At 42.7% G+C, this 21,553-nt stretch overlaps 2 protein-coding genes across 3 annotated transcripts in view; both read left to right on the top strand.

Annotated features, from left to right (window-relative positions):
- SH3BGRL (SH3 domain binding glutamate rich protein like) overlaps window positions 1-11,622 on the top strand; it is a 38,325-nt gene extending 26,703 nt beyond the window's left edge. The window contains exons 2-4 of the mRNA XM_075513577.1: window positions 1,003-1,188; window positions 4,496-4,576; window positions 8,750-11,622. Coding sequence (XP_075369692.1) covers window positions 1,003-1,188; window positions 4,496-4,576; window positions 8,750-8,782 — 300 coding nt within the window. The 3' untranslated portion in view covers window positions 8,783-11,622. The remainder of the gene's footprint in view (window positions 1-1,002; window positions 1,189-4,495; window positions 4,577-8,749) is intronic.
- Window positions 11,623-15,068: 3,446 nt separating this feature from the next.
- Window positions 15,069-20,731, top strand: LOC142415259 (TLR adapter interacting with SLC15A4 on the lysosome-like). 2 transcript variants are annotated; one of them, XM_075513354.1, is made up of 4 exons: window positions 15,467-15,629; window positions 16,252-16,406; window positions 17,575-17,678; window positions 19,633-20,731. In XM_075513354.1, exons 2-4 carry the CDS (start codon window positions 16,390-16,392, stop codon window positions 20,601-20,603), a joined length of 1,092 nt encoding a protein of 363 aa, XP_075369469.1. In that variant the 5' UTR covers window positions 15,467-15,629; window positions 16,252-16,389; the 3' UTR covers window positions 20,604-20,731. The 2 variants fall into 2 exon arrangements, with proteins under 2 accessions (XP_075369468.1, XP_075369469.1); XM_075513353.1 differs by lacking the exon at window positions 16,252-16,406 and having other exon boundaries at window positions 15,069-15,602.
- The last annotated feature ends 822 nt before the right edge of the window (window positions 20,732-21,553 follow it).

The raw sequence follows: 21,553 nt of genomic DNA, 5'->3' as shown, positions 1-21,553 counted from the left end.
GACTGGTTTTGTAGTGAAGGGAATAATTTGAAGAGAACAAATTTCCCATTAAATCCCATTTTTTACTGTTTGCCAGGATGCGCATGGTTATAATTTCCTTTATGGTGGTAAAGTCACGCAGAGGAAGAACAGAGCATAAGCAGAAGATCTGTGTATCAGGAAGTCAATAATTCATATATGACAGTAATAAAAACCACCTTTCCCGTAAAAAGCCAGCACAGTCTTTGCCGCATAGATCCTGCTTTTCACTTGGGTGCTGTGTGAGTACGCAGAGGATGGGCTGCATCAGGTGTGGGATCTCATCCAGCCTGTGCAGTCAGGCCCCGCGAGACTTCTCCTTGAGACGAGCAAGGACGGGGCGTGCGGGGTCGCAGCTCTCCAGAGACCATACCTGCCGCCGCTGCAACCTGGAGCAGAACAGAAGAGGGGTTTGTTTTTTGTCCAAACAAACACAAGCCAAAATTGCTTTGAGATCTTACTGTTAACGATGACTTTATGAGATCTCTGTCGGGAAGTCCCTGCAACGAGGTGCATAGCCTACAAGAGGAGGACAAAAACTGGGACTCTGGGAAGGGTGGGTTCAGCCTGTGCTTCCAGGGGCACGAAGGAAGCGGGTTGTACCTTAGATGTCCCTCCAGCAAACTTCACTGCACCTGAAAAAACAACATTCTCCCAAATTAATTGTCAGGCCTGGCCAACACAGCCCCTGCAAGGGGGCACCTTTGCTTTTGCTTGGAGACCTTTAAGGTTCACAACACCCACATGTATAGGGACAGTGTCTTTAGACTTCAGCCTGTTCAATTATATAGGAGCCAAGTCAAGGCTCGGATAGGACTCTTTAGAAGATACTTTTTTATTCTAAGAATTTTCTTACCGCTTCCGTTTTCAACCTGTTTTGCACCCCCTTGTTTCCACATTGAATTGCATAATTGGCAGCAGAAAAAATGGTTTGACTGATTTTGTTTGCTTTCTCTCCTCCCCTCCCCTCCCCTTTTGTGACAGATTAAGAAGCAGCAACAAGATGTGTTAGGTTTCTTGGAAGCCAACAAAATTGAATTTGAGGAAAAGGATATCGCCGCCAATGAGGAGAATCGGAAATGGATGCGTGAGAACGTCCCTGAAGACAGCCGGCCAGCAAGCGGGAACCCCTTGCCGCCCCGGCTCTTCAATGACAGCCGGTACCTCGGGGTAAGGGACGGCTCCAGGTCTCCATCTCTTCCTGTCCCAGTCTTCTTACTTGCTGCCACAGTCTGTGCTTTGCTGTTGTGATCAGCAAGAAAGGACTGGGCCAGCTGTACGTTCAAGTATGCAAACTGTGAAGGGCACGGAAGGTGTTAGACATTTACCCCTCCTCTTGGGTTTTTAATAATAATTGATTCTTGAATATTCCAGTTTCACCATAGAGGAGAGATTAAAATTGGGACCTCCTGGTTTTCAGATCATTGTGCTACTTACTGGAATGACCCTGCCACCAGCTTGCAGTGTATATATATTTTTTTCCCTGTGGTTTTTTTTCCCATTTTATGGTTCTGAAAGTTTACAGTTTTTTTTTAATTCTCACGTTCACCATGATTGTGAACTAACACTTCACAGAAATCTGGCACTGTTGCATCAACCTTATGTTCTGTAGCAAGTTCAGAGACGTGTTCTCTCTACATGGGGTTTGCCAATATGTGTGGATCCCAGATCGCTCTGTAGTCTGTTCATGTTCCAAAATAAGTGCTCATATGCAGTGATGTCTGCCATGACCATAAATCAGTTTTCTGATCCTTCTTGGGATCAGTTTTTGTGTACTGCTTGCAAAATGAAGGCTGTTGCGGTCCACTTACTCCAATGGCTTGAACAGATTAAAACTCATATTGCAAATACAATTCCTACTTGTAATTTAATGCTTGATCAGAAGTAAGTTGCCCTGCAGCAGTTCTACTCAGCAGGCCATGCCTGAATGATTATTAGATTAACTGTTAATTTTATTTTTAAAACTTAATATCTTCTGAAAAGAGCTCACAGTATGCATTCCTCTGGTGCTGTGTGTTGGTTTCTAAGTAATTTTGCAGTCTGGTCCTGACCCGCAAAGTCCGTAAGTCAGAATCTGCCAGTTCTGGACCTTTGTGAGGTGATTCTGCAGCTACTGAAAGAAATTATTCGCAATGCGCCAGGATTTTTTTCTTGCTTGTAATAAAAGCAGAACTTGAAACAATATCCACAGTGAGCTAATGTACCGCTTGGCTCTCCAAACTTTACTGACTGTGGTTGTGACATGGAAAAAGGTTGGTTTAGAGTGACAAATGTAATGATCAATAGTTGTCTGCAGCTGAAAGCTGAGAAGGGGCTAGTCACAGACTGCTGAAAATCTCTGTTCAGTTCTCTCTCTTAAAAAAACCAAACAAACAAACAAGAAGCAAATATTTCTGTACCAGTAGGAAGTCCAGTTGCAACGGTATCACCTTTCTCCCTTGGTGTACTGGAGCTTGAGGGATGCAAGCAGATCACCGTGCAGTTGTCCTTTATCAGTGAAACGTTGCCACGTTTCTGCTGCATTGCTGTAGCTGTGCAGCAGAACAGGGCTTTACTATGCGGTGGTGTGGGACAGGAAGAGAAAAAGCTGTATGCACCTAGATCTGGATGCTTGCTTATCAGAGGTGCTTCTAATGTATCCCCCGACTGCAACCCATGACAGTTCTGTATACAGTAATTTTGGGGAGAGGGGTATAGATGCTTCAGACCAGTTCTTGCTGTGGGTTTATTTCATCCCCAAAGTTTCGGTTGACGTCACTTTGAACTTTTGAAGTTCCGTCAATTTGTGTAGCTGGATTCAAGTTAACTACAGTTTAGCTTTCAGGAAGGTAACAGGTAATTCTATGCCCACACGCTTGAACCTCTTTATGTCTTTATCTGATCCATCTCAAGCGTGAACTTCCCTGTTTGTTTCATCTGATGCAGCGTAACTGGCAGAGGAATGAGCAAATTGACTTTTATTGGCCTCTGCACAGCAGAAAGGCTGTAACTGTAGATGCCATGCAAGTTGGCATGGACCCTGCTCCTTAGTCACAGGCATTCCTTTCCCGGTAGATGCTACGAAGCAGACTGCCGGACTCTGCACCAGCAAGATAAACAACCCCTTTGTTATCAAGCAGCCCCAGTACTGTCAACAGAAGGGCTTCAGGGAGGATTTAACATAACCATGCACATTTTTTCTCAAACTAGCACCGGAATGCTACATGTATTGTATGCATTTTACATGCATTAATAATTTGACGTCCCTGATCTCTAGACAGCTTGAATCCTGTGTTCCCTGTACTTTCTTCTGTTCCAGCTGCAACAGCCTCTTCACAGAGCTGCCCCTGCCCTCAACACACTGCTGTTTTCAAACAGCATTTGCTCTTTTTTAGGCTTTTGCCTACCAGACAGACAAGCATGTGAAGCAGCGTGCCCTTAATGGCAGCTCTCTCCCTGACTTCAGCCCGAGACTGAGCCTGCTCTGAGCTGCTGCCTTGCCTTGGGTTTCTCAGCCAGGACTCCTGCATCAAAACATTCCCCAGTAAAGCTGGAGAAAGCTGGTACTGTTGCTTCAGTTGAAAGGGAGAGAAGGAAAGTCATAGGACAGATATGTGCTGAGTTTGGAAATCGGAGTGAGGGAAGTATGTGGTAACTCAGACAACGGTGGACTTGCACAAACCTTCTGGGTTAGTTTGGTCCGTGTTTGGCAACTGCTGTTGCTGAGCCACACTGTGGGCTTTTTGCTTGCTCTTTCCTAACTTAGCAGACAACTAAGCTATGTTGTTTGTACTCTATACAGCACCGCCTTCTGCCTCAAATATAAAAAAGGGCAAAGAAGGAAGCATTGGTATTTCTCGTATTATTTCATTGTTTTTACTGTAATTTTCCTGGGAAGTGGCTGTGTGCCTATTTAGAGCAACTGTAGTGCACTATGAGTACAATGAACAGTGCCACCTGATTTCCTTCATTTGTGTAGACCAATCATTAATGGGAAACATGATGGGAAAGGATATACTCTCAGTTTATAGGTTTAAATTTAACTTTTAACAGGTTTAAGAGTTAATGTCCATGGTTGCACAGTTGCCATTACTAACTAGTAATTAGCAGTGGCGCCCGTGGATATCAGTGGTTCTGATGACGAGGTACGGGCTCAGCCCGCTCCTGCAGGAGGGACATCCACGCCAGACCAGTGACAACTACCTTGCTATGGAGGCTGTCCCTCTGGAAAAGGTGGAAGCACCTCACAGCAGCATCTTGTTGCTACAGATACTGAAATTCCCAGCTTGTCACTTTTCCGACAGTACAATTTCTGTGATGTCAGTGCTAATGATAAATATCTGAGGTGAAGCTCTGAATTTTGCATTCGGCCACAGGAAGCAGTTTGCTCGGTGCGGGTTGGGTAACACACCAAACTGAGCTGCAGTTGTTTCTGACAATTCATACTTCTGTCTTTTGTTCCCCCCCCCGCCCCCATCTCCTGACTCCCATCGTGAAGGACTATGAAGCTTTCTTTGAAGCTCGAGAGAACAACGCGGTATATGCATTTTTAGGCTTGACTGCACCGCCTGGTTCAAAGGTAGGTGTGCACGTTTCTCACACTAAATCACAACCTGTATTTTACACCTTGTTCTTCACTGCTCATAGTAGGATCTTGTATGTGTTCTGTGGTTGCCCCAATCAATCTACCTGCTGGTCTGATATTCAGTCTCCAGAGACTAACTTTCACAGCGACATGCTGTTGTTGCGTGCTGGTTTATTTGGAGGATGCTGTGTTCCCCAGAGGCATCTTCCTCCCCCTCCTTCTACCAGAACAACTCTGTGTTCAGTACAGATGCTCTTCTGGTATCCTCACTGCTCTTTTTTAAGTTAACGGAAAAGCTTTTGTTGCTTTGGAAAGAAGAGCTGGGTCAAGTTCTTCACTAGTAATAACTGTCTCTTACCATTGGATTTCTTTTTAATTGTAGACTCTGGGAACAAGTGAAAGAGTAGTTAATATTTGCACTGAAGAATGCACAAGAAATCTAGATGAAAAAAGTTGTCGCAAAACCAAAGAATTATTTCAATTCAGTATAAAAACTTAATTCATGTGAAGTTTTGGTGAGATTTTTGTACTAGAAAATACTTGAAACCAGAGTCGCTGCTTTTGAAATAATGTGGTCTTGCTTCAGAGTAATTTTTTTCCTCCAGCTTGTTATCTGAAGCCTTGTTTTCCTTTGCCAATTACAAACTGGGTTGCTGCTTTGCGGATGCAATGGGCTGGAATTCTCCTTGTGATTTTGATAGGATAGGACAAGCCTGCTTTATACGTTTCACTTGACAGCAGCAGGATCCTCCAGGTCACTTCCAGCTTTCTTGTTCCAATGGATAAACGCGCCATTTCCTTTCAACTCTATTCATGTAAGAGTTGAAGGTCAGTGCACATCACTAAGGGACCTAATTTTAAAGGTGAATGATGATCCATCAGTATTAAGCATTACAAGTTGTGGGTCAGACTGAAACAGTTTTGGGAGCCAAACTGATTTCCACTAATGTGAATAGTGTAGCGAGGAAAAACTCTGCCTCGTACAGAGAATTGCAGAGAGCAAAACGTGTGATACGTGCCCCAGTGTCATGCGTCACCGGCGTTAGGAGCCCAGCTGCACACAGTGCGATAGTCATGCAAATCTTATTTAAGTTTCTTGGAACATCTGCACAGTGCTGCGCAAAAGAGTATGCGGGATAGAGCCAAGGAGTGAGAAAGCAGCCCTGAGACCACGGGACGCAGAAAAGCCCGTGTGTTTCCCCTCGCGGCCGAGATCTGGGGAGTGCAGTGGTACTGGAGAGCAGTTGCTGCTGTAATGAATCAGGTCATCTGTCTCGATAGCATTTATGAACATTGCTGCTTACTTAACCTGCCAGATTGCAGAAGCAGTCTCCATGGCTGTTAGTTGCTCTGATTCTGTCCTAAGGGGAGCTCTGATTCTGTCCTCACCTAAGGAAAAGGTGAGTTTTAAAAAGGAGAAACATAATGCAGTTGTACTCTGCTGAATTTTCGTTATTGCTTGCTACAGCTTGGGGAGGTGCGTCTGAGCCGATGAAGATAACCTTTGCATAAGTGACCTCGTACCCAGTGCATTCTGCCGTTAGTCTGACTTTTGGTATCCGTCCCACAATTACGTGATGTCAAATCAAGCTGATGGCCTGCTGCTGAGGAGGAGAAACTGATTTGTAGATGCTGAAATTGGCATTTACAGCATAGCTGCGTGCAGCTTGGATGTGATACTGTAGTTAATGACATTGCATCTGCGTATGTTGCTACATAAAATGGAAGGAGTCTGGGATCAACCTGTGTGCAATTGCAAGAGAGGACCTTGACAGCAAACCTCCACTAAATGTCATCATGAGAGATTTGGAAAGTTGTTTCACTCTGAACACAGAGTTGCAATATTAATGCTAAACAAGAAGGGCTCAGAAGTGAGCATGGGAAATGCAAGTAACTATTTACTGAGCCCTGGTGCTTTGGTTTGTGCTTTGGGCACTGAGAGTACAAATGGACCTACAAGCCCTGGGAAAGGCTGGCATTCAATTTATCTTAAGTATCCCCACTTCAAGCAACATGGGTTTTAAAGGGAGAGGATTTGGTGAGTTAAAGGCTGTGATTAATTATTTAAGGACTTAGAGCATGCTCAGTGAGGGGCCTCAAGGGAGAAAAGAGGAAAAGTATGAAAGAGGCATAGTGTCAAATCTGAAAAGCTGAGCCTTTCCCAGGTAACTTGCAGGACCACAGCCAAGGAAGTGGAGTTTGACCTTCCAGACAAATAGGTTAGCATGTTCTCTGAGTTACTTCTACCCACTTTCCTGGGGATGAGGGAAATACCAGGAATCCTCTCCAGCTTACCACTGCCTGTTTTAAAGAGAAGTACTTTGTCCTCCATTTTCTGGCAAAAAAAGAAAAGAGCTAGATGTCATTCCGCAGTGCCCATGACTGGTTAATGGAGTTGTTACAAAGCCAAGGGAACCGTCTCCTCTTTGTTACCGTTCAAAGACCCACTCATCTGTTACAGAATATCAGACATCCTTTTTTTTGTCAGGCTTTGTAGACCTTTTTAATCTTTCCTTCATTCTTCACCTGCCTTTTCTGCTGTGAACTGATAGGATGCCCTCGCACAAGCAGTGTGGCTGCATGGTGACGTCCCGGTTCCACTCCTTGACCCGCGACATGTGGCCAGAGGAGCAGAGCGCAGTCTGGAAGCGCGGCAGACCTGAGCCAGCGGTCCAAGCAGGGCTGTTCCCACGCCCCTGAGTTAAAAGGCAGCACGATGCAATGCACTTGGGCAGATAGCCAGGAAAACCAGAGTGATCCACCACGTCTAAGATAACGGAGATATGCGTGGTACTTCCTGCCCTGCGAGCTGGGGTCACCCACTGTGTCCCCTCTCTTACAAGTCCTACAGGCTTCTTGGAAATTCCCTTCTTAGTCCTTTTTCTCTTGTTTTTTATTTGTTTAGCATACTGGCTCATGTTAACAATGATAATTGTTAAGTCTCTTATCTTCAGTGTTTCTACGCAGTCACCAAAGCAAACAACTCCATTACATAAAAGTTGAGTTTAGCAGAACTTCTTCCTTTAAAATAAACCATGCTGTCCACCCTGAAGTGCTGCAGTGAGAGCGCTGTGACTGTTCATCTTTTTGTAGGCCATGTTGCTGCTAACAGGTAATTAAATTCATCTTCAGTCAAAAGTACACTTGTAGAAACCATCTTTGGAAAAAAATTCCTTTTGCATTTCTTCTATTGTCATTCTGTTCCCATTTGTGACCACCTTACGAAGGCTGAAAGAAGACTGAAAAATGCAGCCTATTGTTTTTTACTGTTCCTTCTGAAACACACTGAGAATGTAGAGGTTAGCTGGTATGTCTGCTAAACTGCTTCAGCTGTTCCTTCATCTCAGAAGCTGCATAGGAATGTTTTCATGTAGGCAAAGGGCACCAGATCTATACCAGGTCCCTGGAAGAGGTGTGGTTTGGGAGCCCTGGGCATGGAGAGCGGGTGGTAGGCAGGAGCGGTTCCCAAGGAGCATGGCCCTGCTGGCTCGCTTCCCCCCGCAGCGGGGAGCTGGGATTACTCAGCAGAGCCGGTGCCAGGACAGACCTGCTGCCAGCCCTGCGATGGAGCTCCCGTATGGGTCTTCTGCTGGAGCAGCTCCGAGCTGTGTCTGACTAAGGACTCGCAGGCTGCTCTGGTCACCCTTCTGGAAGGCAAAAGCTAAATGGATTGTTTGGTAGGGTTTAGTTCAGAGAGTAAATTATGTCTCTGCTGAGACCTCTTTTTTTTTTTATTTTTTTACATGGTGACTTTTATTAATTAAGAATTCCTTTTCCATTTAACCATAGTTCTTAAAATAATCTTTGATCTCTAAATCGTTCTTGTGTCCTAACAGGAAATCAGGGATAACTCACTATATCTGATCTTCCTTTGTTTTAAACTTTTACGATCAAAACTGGTCTTGGCCACAGGTTGGAATATTCCTACAGGTCCTACTTGCGCTAGCTTAGAATTGGAGTTAAAGCCAGCACCGTATGGGACTTGTTTTATAACGTCATCGTAGGCAGTGGGGACTCTCTTCTTGAACTGGGTTCAGTGCTGCTCAGTACTTAATCATGTATTGCTGCAATTTTTGTTGTGTGATATGTTGGTGCCTAACACAGGTAAGTGTAAGTTGTCGCCTTTCATAAAGTACTAATACGTGTAATTCTGTTTTGCTCTTTCAGGAAGCTGAAGCCCTGGCAAAGCAGCAAGCATGAATTTCAACTGCCTTAAATGTTCTTTAAAGGGAATTTCCACAGCTTTTTATAAAATAGTACAACTGTCTCTGCTTCAAGAAATGTAGATGTGATTTCTAACATTTGATTGGTGCTTGCAGCATTCACCGTACATAATACAAATTCGAACACAAGATGAAAATGTGAACGTAAAGGTAGAGAGCACGGAGTGTATTATTACAAAGTTGGAAGCATAGGAAACTGAAGCAATTAGACATGAATGATTTTCACGTAGTTTAAACCGTCTTGGCAATTTGTCCATTTTGTGTAAACTTCAAGAAACTTATTTTAGTACTAATAATACAGATGGGGTTATACCTAGGGACCCAACTATTTAAAATACGGAAAACAAGCAACAGCATCTAAAACCTTGTCAGATACTAACTGTAGTGCCTGAGTTGCCTCAAAAATGTTACTGAATTACACAGTAATTTTTCAGTGTCTTTTCTGGTTTCAGATGAAATTGTAGGTGGTATCGTGTAGTATAGCCATTGTAGTCACTTTTGAAAGTTGTGTTTGTTCTTTTGTAGAATGGATATTTAAGATTTGTATTGTAACACACTGTACAGATGATAAAAAGAAAATAATGCCATGTATTTCTCATTTAAGTGAATCCGTGTGGGCTCTTTTGACAAAGAAAAAGGGATTTGGGCAATGGACAGCCTTTCCATTGGCAAGTTGATCACACAGCTGCCTAAGCACGACTCGATGACATGTCTGTGTGCAAGATGCAGTGCACCTCAGTGAAGTGGGCGCTAATTCCCAGGCAATGTTGCAAATAAGCCAAACCGGCCAGAAATGGCATTTCCTTACCTGTGTAAGGGTGAAAGCCTTTAATGTATTTCTCTACAAAAATACCAGTTCACACTGCTTATAGTATTAGGCATCTTATTGCATGTTCAAGTAGTCATTAGATTCATATAGTATTTTTTTCAAATGAGGAAATAAATGTTTGAATAGCAAGAACTATTGTAATTAAGGAAGACCTTTTTTTTTCCTTAAGGTTTAAAAACTTTTTTTCCATTGTTATTGCCATATCATGAAGCTATTACAGGAATTGCGAATCTATTAAAGTGTCTTGTATTGGTGAATTTTCCATGTGCAATATTAACCTGTCTGGTCTCCCAGTGCTCATGAGATAGACTGTATTTCTTGGCCATATTCTGCAAAAATACAATAATTACAATACAAATAATGCCCTGAAGGATAAGAAACAGGTTTAAAAAGTATGTGGGTCATCTAAAATGCATTTTTGCACCACATAATGTACTTATTCCCCAAAAGCATGAAAAGACAGTAAGAAAGATAATTAGTCCTTGCTGAAGTTAGAGGATCAGTCTAATAGCTCTGCATACGCACGTTTTGATTTTCTTTGCTTTACGAAGACAGAGAAACAGGCGGTACAGCGGAGCAAAAGGCTGCAGCTTATCGGCGCCATGCGGTTATTTTGCACTGATGCTGTAAAATGCGTGCAGTGCTTTTGAAATGCTTTCTGGAACAGCTTACCGTTCATAGTTTTGAAGTCTGAAATTAGGAACAGGATAAAAGTAAAACCTTACGTTTCCAAAGATGTTCTAAAGTGCAGTAATTTAAATACTTCCCTCACCAACATTTCTTTGGGGCTTTTGTTCCCTTCACCACCACTGATGATTTTTGTCAGCATCTGTTGAAAGAGAAATGCAGCTACCTGCTTCGGTTGGGGAGGAGCTCTGCTTCTAGAGAGCTCATGATGAAACTCCCACCGATGTCCGAGTGAGCAGGATCTAGCGTGGAGCCAAGGTAGTTAAAATGGGATTTAACTCATGTTTTGTCTTTGCTGATTTGGGAGCCTGGGAGTCCATTTGAAGCTTGTCCTTACAAAAGCAAGCACAGTATCAAAAGGCATAGGGATAGATTAATGTTGCCTTACCTTCAAGATTAACACACACATTCGTGCTTTTTCATTAACAAGCTTTATCAGCAATTAGTGAAATTTTGTGACATTTATTTTCTTAAGATCTTTTGGGGATGGAAGTTAGGTTACGTTTTAAATCCAGTGTCCAATTTTTGTTGTTCACTACGATTTCGTCTTTCTGAACCGAGGTGATTTTTCTTTCTTAATATTGGCGTAATCTTTCTCTGTGTCTAAACTAGTGGTCAAGTTTTTGAGAAAGTATGTAAGAATACTAAGTGAAGTCTTGTGAAGAAAGTGGAATTTGACACACAAGTCACTATACTCATGCCAATGTGCTGTGTTTCCTGTGTAAGGAAAATATGGTGTAAGTTTTGTGAATTACAGTCATTATTTTGGAGAAGCTGTAATTGAAGGTCGCTGCCAAATTCTGGCAGTTCAGCGACCCAAAACATTCTGAAACGAGGTCAATCTCTGTTTCTGAGGGTGAAGAAAATTGCCAAGTTTAAGAAAGCAAAGTCACTTCCCTCGTCTGGTCCCCCACCCGTGCCATATGGTAGCGTTCAAACTGGATCAGCATTCCGAAGCAAGCTCTGTTGAGACAGACTGAATTATTTCTTTGTCCGGGGAACAAGGCACCAACACAAACTGAAAAATACCGAAAATATCTTTGTTGTGGGACTGCGTGTAAAACTTGCATTCATTTTGATGCCGATATCTTGCATGAATTTAGGAGTGCTAGGAGTCTGTTGCCTATATGCTGTTTTTCTGTTTCCCATACCTGTGTTAGGTTAATGATGGGTGCAAGACCTGAATTTGTTCATTTCTTTTTTTTTTTTTCCCTATGTAGAAGGCAGGCATTGAGGATTTAACTGTATATTAACCGTTCCTGTATCATTCCAATAAAATTGTTTTAGAATGCTTTCTCACACAGTTGACTTGTTTGCATGATTTGTTCACGGTTTGAAGTGGGCCCGTAAGTTGCAGGAAGTGGAGTTTTCAAGTGAAAATACTGCTTTATTTTAAAAGTACAGGATCCATACAACAAAGTGAACGTCATGCATCCCCTCCTGCTGCATGTTAAGTCTGGTGGGTTGGATCTCTCACCTGTTGCAACTAACAGGTTTTAATTACTTGGGATACACCTACAGAAAATAGACTTTGGAGGTTTGGGGGGTTTTAGGAGAGCACTGAAAATGCCTCCTCATTAACCTGCTTTCCCACTCTTTGCCCAAGGCAGTTACAAATTGAAAGCAGACAGGGCAAAGCAGCTTCACCCCGTGCCTGCAGAGATTGCCAAACAGTCTCTGTTGCTTTTTTTGCAATGTGTAATTAATTAGCTTTATGCTGCTCACAGCAGGGGAACTATGTTATTTAATATTTGTGTTGCCAGAGGGCGGTGTAGGATAATTTTTTAAACCAAAACTATTCATTTTTATCTTCTCTGTTTGCCTGGTAGATCCAGCAGGTACATTCTTTTAAGCTTTACACGCTGAAGTTTTGCACTGTCTAGAAGATCTGCTGTCGAGCTACAGAAGATGCATTCTCAGCCCCTAAACTGCGCTAGGATTTGCCCAAATCCCAGACTTCAATTGACATCCTCTGAAGGAAACCAGTAACTTAATTCTTTAAAGAGTAGTTTGCGAGAAGGCTGCTTGCTTGCCATTTATAGGATCAACCTTTTTCTGGCTGAACAACTAAAGCACAACCGAGAGCCGTCAGTTACACTGAAGTCTTTTAATGGTGTTTATTGCTTGTCTCTCACACTTACTTGCCCTTCTTTAGTGTCTTAAACAATGGTCCATAATGTAAGATAAAAGGGCTTCTGATGCCATTTCTAATTATTATGAATCCCATTTACTTTCCCTGTCCATACACTTCACTTGTATAACCCAGAAAAATCTCTGGTTTTCTTGTTTGTTTATAAAAAGTCTTAAAATACCAAATTGTTATTCATTAATGTAAAGCTCAATACAAATAGTTTTCAAAAATCTGTTTAAAAAAAAACCTGCATGTGGGCATATAATGTTTACTTAACTTGCTGTTTGAGGTTACAATGGTGTGCACTGTAATAATAAACTTTTCTACCAGTTAATGTGGGATTTTATTCATTTCTCATTTAATATTCTTAATCTGTATGTCATGGAAAATTCTGTAAAGTCTGATTATATCCTTCAGCTCGTGCTGCACCTATTTCAAATACCAGAAACGTCTGGCAATACAAATTTGAGGTGTGCGTAGTGGAGATAGGTGCCTGCCAGTCCCTTATCGAAGAGGCTTCATTCAAAGAGTCAGTTCAGGTTAACTTCAGGGAAAACAAAGCCCAGAACGGCTTAACTTGAGGTACAGCTGCAGTCAGCAGAAGTAGGTGAGTAAGTAAGTGGCTCCTGAGCAGCTCAATTACTGGTAAGAGACTGTATATATATATACACACACAGTGTATAAAAAGATCTGTTCTGTGTCTTGGTTTTCTCTTTTAACATGAGAAAAAGTTAGCTAGTCCTGTGCACTCAGGCCCACAATTGGAGAAATGCAAGAAATAAGACTTGCCAAGAACAACGTAATTAAGTTTTTTCAAAGGACTAATTTAAATCCATTGATGTAATAGATTCAGACTGATCTGAAGAACTTTATCAGACCTCATCTCTCCTGTGTTTTCCCCATTATGGTAAGAGAATTTTAATAGCCCATTTAAAAAGAAACTGAGACAACTCTACCTGGGAACAAGCCATCAAGGTTTCCTGACTTAGTGTTTTCCTCTTTTCCCAGTCTTGCCTTTTCAGGGTTTTCTGGTGATGTAAAGACAGGAGTGGGAAAGCGTGTATTATACTGCCTAGAGAGAGGCATTCTGTGATCACGTTTCCCCATCTCATCCCCAGCCTCTGATGTCGAGCTGATGCAAGGTGTAAGGGGAAAATGAAAGCATTTGCTTATTGCTCATTTCATATAGCCCATTCCAGATCTCAGTACTGGCATCACATTTCTTCCATGTTCCTTTTTTTCCCCTTTCTCATGGAGATCATGACAGCATCTGCACTTGCTCTGGAAATGGATTACACTTGGCATAGAAAAAAGCTGATGCATGAAGCCCATCTGAATAGATCAGGTAGCACTATCTACACAAAATAATCCCCCTTGACAAATCATTACCAAGTAATTATCTTTTAGTGAGTTTCCCACATAAGTATTCTGTGATTTGTCTGCATTATGTGATCTTGGTAGAATGTTTTAGACTGAAAAGTTCATTATTAACAATTTTGAAAAGTTTATTATGAACAATTTTGAACTGTATTGGTAAACTTTTGGGGAAACGTTGGGAAATGCAAAAGGATTCTAAAAGTCAGCTTAAGGTGATGAAGTAGAAATCGCTGTCTTACTACAGGGGGTGAGCACTGCCTCATATTAAGTACTGAGTACTCTGAGTGTTCTGAGTTTGCAAAATACATATATTTAGTATTTTGCATTCATGAAGTATCCAAATTGGTCCTATATACAGTAATTCCTTCTCTCACAGGTTTTTCTACTGAAGACGTCTTCAGGAACTTGGAGACTTCTTCATCTTCAGTTACTTGGTGTAACATCTCAAAATCCTTCAAAAAAAGGAAACGAGCAACATCATTAACACACTGTCAACTGCAGCGTAATTCCCATCTGACTTCAACTCCTTCTTGAGTTCTTTCCCAGCACGTAGGGCAAGTTATTTTTTGTTTATGCAAACAGAACGTGATCAGATATACGGTTCATAACCCCGAAAAGTACCATTAAACCCAAATTAACTTCTGTGAAGCCACAGTGCCGAGCCCACGGATGGTAAAGCCCCGCAACGACGCGCACGGTGGCCCTCAGCACGGTTCAGTCCCGTTTCCCTCAGCTCGGGCTCAGCGTAAGGACAAGGCAGAAGGCGAGAGGGGCCCGGCCCGCGGCTCTGCCCGTCCTCCGCCGCACCGCCACCGCCGATCGAGGGCCTTCTCCGGCCCTCGCTGCCCGACACGCCGAGTAACTCGTCCCGCAGCCCGCTGACGCCCGACCCCGAGCGCCTGCGGCCTGCCTCTGCCTCACCCGCCGTGCGGGAGAGCGGGAGGCAGCCGAGGGGCCGCCGCCAGAGCCGGGGGCTCGCCCCGACCCCGCTTACCTGCCCGGGCCCGGTCGCGCCGCTCTGACAGACCCTAATGGCGCCCACGGCCCCTCGCCGGCCGCCGCCTCGTGCCGTTGCTGCGGCAACCAACCGCCACACAGCGACCGAGGCGAGCCTTCCCCGCCTTCCCCATTGGCCGCTCCTCTTGTCAGTCAGCGTGAAGGCCCGCCCCCTTCGGTACTTGGGGCCCCCGGGCTGAGGCGGCCGGAGGGAGCGGCGGCGGGGCGGGCGCCTTGGGTAGCCCGGCACCCCTTCTAGTGGAGCCCGTCGCACCAGCAAGCGGCCCCGCCGCCAGGAACGGCAGCCGGAGCCCCTCGGGTCCTCTCCGCAGCCTCCTCCGAGCCCAGGCCGCCTCTCTTCCCTCAGCGCTGGGGTTCGTCCCCGGGCACCTGAGCCTGCGGCAGTGGTCCCGCCCGGCAGCGGGGGCCCTCTCGGGGTGTCCCCTCTGGGCTGCGGGCTGAGCTCTCCTCTGATCCAGCCCCACCGGTTGCCTTTGCTCCCCTGTGCCGTCCCCGTATGCCTCCTGTCCGCCGCTGTGTAGTGAAACTCGGCTTCTTTACGTTTAAAAAGTACTTTAGCACCCTCCGATCCGGGAGTGCCTTTCGGCTGCTAAAAGACCCGTGCAGCGTGCGCCGGGCTGGTGCGGGCCCTTCCCTGCGGCCGGGAGGTGGCAGCGGAGGACGCGGGCGCTGCCGGGGAGGAGGAGGCGGGTTGGGGGTGTATTTCATTAAATCCGACAGAAGAGGCATTGCCGAAGAGCCGGAGCGTATGTTCGGGTAAATGAGGAGCTGTTGTGCAAGAAGGTACTGGAAAACTCCAAGAAGTTGGGGTTGTTAAAATGGTACTGCTGGTTTAGACGGAAAACAAAAGACTTGCAATAGCTGTGCTTAAAAAAACCCGGTTAATGTAGCCGACTTCTCTTTCACCTTTATATGCACATAAAATACATGGTCTGGGCTGAAATAAGGGACTCTGTTTACATGCTGCTATGGTTAATGTAATATGACAATTGTGTATGGTCATACACAATGCTGTATTTTTTTTTTTCATATATGTATGATACAGTCAAATTTATTTTCCTTTCTTTATATGTTCTGCTTTAAGGTTAGCCTTGGGATTCAGTCCCACTTGTCTTGCTGACTGTTTCTTCTGACTGCAGTCTGTTTTCAGCTTCTGAAATCACTTTGGTTTTGTCTTGTTCTGATTTTGTACATATAAGGGGTTTTTTTTGGTAAGATCTTATTGATCAAAAGTTATTAATTTCCTGGAACATTGATGCATTTGACACCTGAGTACAACTGAAATGAAAGGCGACTTGTTTTTAATCACTCAAGACTAATTACCGTACTCGATTCTTCCTCTCTCCCTCTCTCTCTGTTACTTTTGTGTTTTGTGGAAACTGCCACACAAAAACCATGGCTGCAGCTGGCACTAATTATAAGCTCAGTGAAGGAGGCAAAGCTTAAAACTACATGGAATTTGAACCACCCTGTTTCCTGTGAGGTTTGGTGCTCTCCAAGACTGGGGCAGGAGTACTCTGTTGAAGTCACAACCACGTCTACCATGCAGAAATTAGTCATGTAAGATGATTGAAAATAAAGTAATTTTGAACAGCCTTTAAATATGAAATGAGTTTTTATATAAAGTCAGTGGGAATAAAAATAGCTTTCATTTTGCCTCCTTAAAAATGGAAGTCTTTTGTGAAATATAGGTGATGAGAAGGGAAGAGGAATAATTTGAAAGAGACTCTATTGGACCTATATGATCATAGTTACTTCAGACCTTGTGCTAATTCATTTCTAAGGCACATCATTATTTTACTGCCAAAACATGTTGAATGGCGAGTTGCAATCACTATGTTGCTGTAGTGTTATCTTTACACTCTAGTTTTATTTTTCATTTGCGTCTTGCTCCTGTCATTACACTAAACAGTGTCTATTTAAGAGCTTTTGTCTAGTGCTTGGGTGAGATTCCGCTTCTGACTTTTTTTTATCTTCTGAGAAAAAGGAAATTTAGAAAAGGCATCAACAGAAAACTCTTCAAACTGGCTATGGACCGGATCTAGTGCTGGAGGAGTGGTGTGGCTCAGTGCACGAGCTCGGTCTCAGCCTGCGTGAGAAGGACACGCTAAAAACACCGTGGGGGCACCTCTGACATGCCATTGGGACCGAGGTAGTTTTTGAGCCCGGAGAAAGTATCTTTGATCAGTGATGAACAAGACTGTCCACAGCTGTCTGATGGCTACTGCTTTCGAAGAGGCAGCTTCTCATATTTGTGTTTCATAGACAAATGATACTTCATCAAAATCTTGATGAAATGAAGTTGTCAACTTCTTCCCCTCCAGAAGAAGGTCACAAGACTATAAATGTAGATGTTTGTTTCAAAAGGGGAAATGGTGTAAATAGCATCGCCTCTGTAAGTCAGGTGGATGATAGTACAAAACTGAACTTCTGCAGATGGAAGTGTTTGGTGGAATTCAGTTTCAATTTTGACCAGCCTGGTGAAGTACAGGCACCCCGATCCTTTAGTAGTCTTTGTTTTTAAATGATGTATTATGGCAGTTAGTAACTCATCAGCATTGCACCACAGTCAGAAACATCTCAATTCTTTATTTTTAACATCCTCTTTTAGATTTGCTGTCATCTTGTATTAAAAAACCGCACACTTTTCCAGTGGGATCACTTCTGTTTTAAAAGGGAAAAAATGGGGAACTAAATCATGTGTACGTCAGGCTCTTTTTCCACACAGACAGCAGAGAAGAAGAGTATGTAAGAATCTATCCTCTTGCAGCAGCTGTAGTAGGAGAGCTCTGGGCTATGTGATTATCTGCCTCTCTTACCCTACTAGGATTGGTAAGTCTGGGCTTTTTGTGCCCCCTTCTTTTTTTCTTATGCTTTGTTCCAGAATGCAGGCACCATTTACTTTGTTTGAAAGGGAGCAATTTTGCTAAGATTACCGTATTTTAGCTCTTACATTATAGCGCTATGAGCATTTTCAAAGCAATACAGCAAAATTTTTTGGCATATAAGGATGTGGGTACCTGTGTCCTGTTTTTCAGAAGCAAATGAGGCATGCAGCGTTCCAAATTCCATTGATGTTCAGCAAGATTTAGACTGCCAAGTACTCTTGTCTCTCTCAGAAATGGCACTTGGTTTCCTTAGTCCCTTAAGTGCTTAAGAAAATGTTGTCCTGCTTTTTGCATATGTAAATGATTCTGTAGATAAACGGTTATGCTAATGTAACCAGGAGAAGGCATGGTGTTCTGCCTTTCTCGTCTGCTTTGGTCTCACTTGCAGGCATATCACGATTCCAGTGTTACCTTCAGCTTCAGAGAGGGAACAGTGTGATTTAAGCTAAAAAAGAACCCTGAAAAAGAAAAAAAGCAAACAGTTGTACTGTGGCAATGTGTAAATTTAGGAGGGAAGTCTAAAATTTCCATCTCTCAAGTAATTGGAGTTTTAGAATAGCTTTCTGGAAGGAGGACTGGGATTAAAAAAGGTGACCCGGTGTATCAGGTTTCATTGTGGAACAAATAAGCCAGGGTATATGGTTTGGTTGCTGCTAGTTAGAAGCAAATTAGTAGAGTGAGGAGGATCTTTCCAGTTATATATCAAATATCATATTAAATTTGCAGAGGTTTCGTTTGTGCGGAGAGCTATCTAGTGCCTTGCATGGCATTACTACTGATGTAAACTGCCAGCACTGTGAAAAGTATTGAGCCTTAATTGTCTATGATATAAGTAGAGTTTCTGGTGTATTTCAAACGGCATGCCACGTTCTTTGGGAGATTTACTATGTACTCTTCAGTAAAACTGCCTCATCCCTTGCCTCTCCCCCCCACTTCAAGCCATGAGTACACTAGAGGTGTGTGAAGGTGCTTGAAATATGCAGAGATTAAAAAGACTTTGGAAGAACAGAGGGATTTTCTTGTGTTCATCTTTCCCACTCCATGAGAGGAGCGGTGATGATCTTTTCCTTAGTGAGTCTAGGTCAGACTTGGCTCTAAATGGGAAGATTCCCATTGATTTTTAACAGTAGGTGAATTGAAAAGGAATGATAAGGAATCATTAAATGTGGTAGATTATTTTGAGACCTATTGGCTAGCTTTTAATTATTCATGTGCGTTTAGTAAAACTGTGGAGCCTATAGGTACACAAACATACTACTCATCACTTCACTATTGGGGAAAAGGCAAATTAATTATTTATATCTTTTAAAGTCATCATTAAGAGGGACTCTCAAAACATTTGTGTATGTGAGCTGCATTTTGGATGCAGTCCTGAAGAACTATCAGCATCTTCTGAAGCTCCTTGGCATCTCAGGAGCTTCTTGGCATCTCATTGGCTCAGGCCAGTTCAGAATCAGCCTCTATGTCTGAATTTCATCTTGATTTCCTTCCTACGTCAGCTCTTTAGCTCTTAGAAATTGTTGTCTTTCAATGGAAAAAGTTGATTTGCAACTGATGGTAGTGACATAGACAAAATAATTTTTTCTGATTTTTACAGCTCGTAAGTATGATTTATCTCAGCTAGCCACAATGCAGAAGAGATACCTAGGAACAGAAGTGATATTACAGATGAAGAACCCCGTTAATGCCCTTCCTATATCTTCAGAATTATTTTTGTTGACATGATATAGAGGTTAAAATTGTAGAAAAGCATGCAGTTTACTGTTTACTAAAAATAAATAGTGAAAACGAAAAATCACAGACAGTCTTTATAAAAAGTGCATTGTTAGTTTTTATTATTATTATTCCTCTTTTTCCAAATAAGTTTGAGGTACTCTGCCTGTCTTTTTCACTCACAGGACTACATGGGACTCTGATGATTAGACCGTTACTCACACTTGTCATCATGTTGGCAGAAGGCATCTTAACTAGTCTCATATATAAGGAAAGCTGTCACCAAGATAAGCCTTGCAAATCTCATGCATCCAAAAAGGATAAAGAGGGAATCTGGAGACAGAAACTTGTAGACAACCCAAAAATTAAAGGCTTTGCTGATGGACATGAGAAGCAGGATGAGATCTCTGCTAAAAGTAGCAAAATGGAACACTGGAGCGGTCTTCAATGGAGATCCATAAAAGAGGTACCTGCAAAAGATCAGAAAACGCTTGTTAAAGGAACCGTATCACCAGCTTTACATATCCCCAGAAGAGAACAAAACACTGAGCAGATGGATTTGTACAGATCCTGGTCGTGCAACAGCATTTATCAAAACTATCCTGACTTGCATATTGGGGGAGACCGCGTGGGGGACCATACATGTGATTCGGGTTGTGTTTTGGACCATGTGTGCGATGAACTGCCTGATGGCCCTGTTTTGCTGTCTGTAGATATTCTTCTAGGTCAGTCCCCTCTATGTGAGCATCCCGAAAAATCAAGTATAAAGTCCCTGTCTGGAGATGAAGCTGGAGAAAGGAGTATCATGCTCTGCGAGGAGCCTCTTTCAAACTCTGTGCTCAACAAGTACATGGAAACAAAAGTGGCAGAGCTCTATAAACAGTTTTTTGAAGAAAACTTGACCAGGTGTGGTTCTGTAACAAACCTCCTCACCTGCAGTTTGATAAGGAATAACCTGAATCAGATTAGCTTTCAGATATCCCAGGAGCAGAATATAGAAACATCAAAAGCCAGAGAAGTGCTCTTGCACTCTTTAGCTTTGTTTAGTTTGCACAACACTACCAATAGAACTAGCTCCGAATTTAGTACTCCGAACTTACAAATCTCAAACCCAACATGTGTGAAAAAGAGCTGCAGGATGCAGTTTACATCATGACTGATCTGCTTAGCTGAAGAGATGGATATGATCTGGACAGGAATATTTGACTCTAAGGATTAGGTTGGGAAATGAAAACATTTACACACTACAGACTTTTTCAAATAAATATTTTAACACTTAAACCATACTTTTAGCAGAGGAAGTAAAGGTCACTGTTTTCCTTTTTCTAATACAGAATTTGAAATGAATTTCTCTCTAAAGTGCTAGTCAGCCATATTTTTATAATGTATATGTCTTCCTCCAAAGACTCTGGCTGTATGAATAATTGTACTCATGTACCATTGGATTTACTCCTGCAAGAAAAATCAGTCAAGATGTGTGCTGGTAAAACTTGGATCCAAGAGACTGATCCAGCCAGTAAGTAAGAGTCAAGTTGTCTTTGCTGGGCTTTGGATTGGGCTCTATAGTTGAAGCCCAAGTTCTGGACGCTCAGGTTCAAATTTTGCTCCTGCGAAGCTTTGTGACAGTGGTTGAAAAAAAAAATTTCTTTGGTTTGAAAAAATCTTGTCAGCAGATGGAGATGTTCAGGACTCTGGATTCCTTTGCGTATATTATTGTACATAGGAAATGTATCGACATGAAACATGAATGAAGACGCTGATATTATTGCATATGTGTGTTTGTACTGCATAGGTGAAGTATGTTACAATGAAAATCTAGGTGAAATACCTGATCAAGATTGTAAAAGTATTTCCTTTTCTGTAAAAAATGTTTTCCTTTTAAATAAATCCTTACTTCTTTGAGGAAATCCACTCAGCTTTCTGTCACTATATTATTATTGTATGTTCCATCTGCGTTTTTAGTAAATAGACTCTGCCTTTATTTCCTTGGAAATGAAGCACCTGCAACCTCAGCAAGCTAGGACGACTGCAAGGTTCCTGAAAAGGTAGTGCAAGCTTTCTTCATCTTCTTTTGGAAATTTAAATGCAGATTTTGATATGGAAATT

Source organism: Mycteria americana, chromosome 10 (genome assembly GCF_035582795.1).
Source record: "Mycteria americana isolate JAX WOST 10 ecotype Jacksonville Zoo and Gardens chromosome 10, USCA_MyAme_1.0, whole genome shotgun sequence".
Classification (NCBI taxonomy): Eukaryota; Metazoa; Chordata; class Aves; order Ciconiiformes; family Ciconiidae; genus Mycteria; species Mycteria americana.
This window is presented reverse-complemented; position numbering and strand designations above follow the sequence as displayed.

Coding starts and splice junctions, on each gene's coding strand:
- LOC142415259 (XM_075513353.1), top strand. CDS start 15,343: ATGCCTCCTGTCCGCCGCTGTGTAGTGAAACTCGGCTTCTTTACGTTT. Junction 15,603..17,574: donor GAGCCGGAGCGTATGTTCGG/GTAAATGAGGAG, acceptor TTTTCCACACAG/ACAGCAGAGAAGAAGAGTAT. Junction 17,679..19,632: donor CTCTTACCCTACTAGGATTG/GTAAGTCTGGGC, acceptor TTTCACTCACAG/GACTACATGGGACTCTGATG.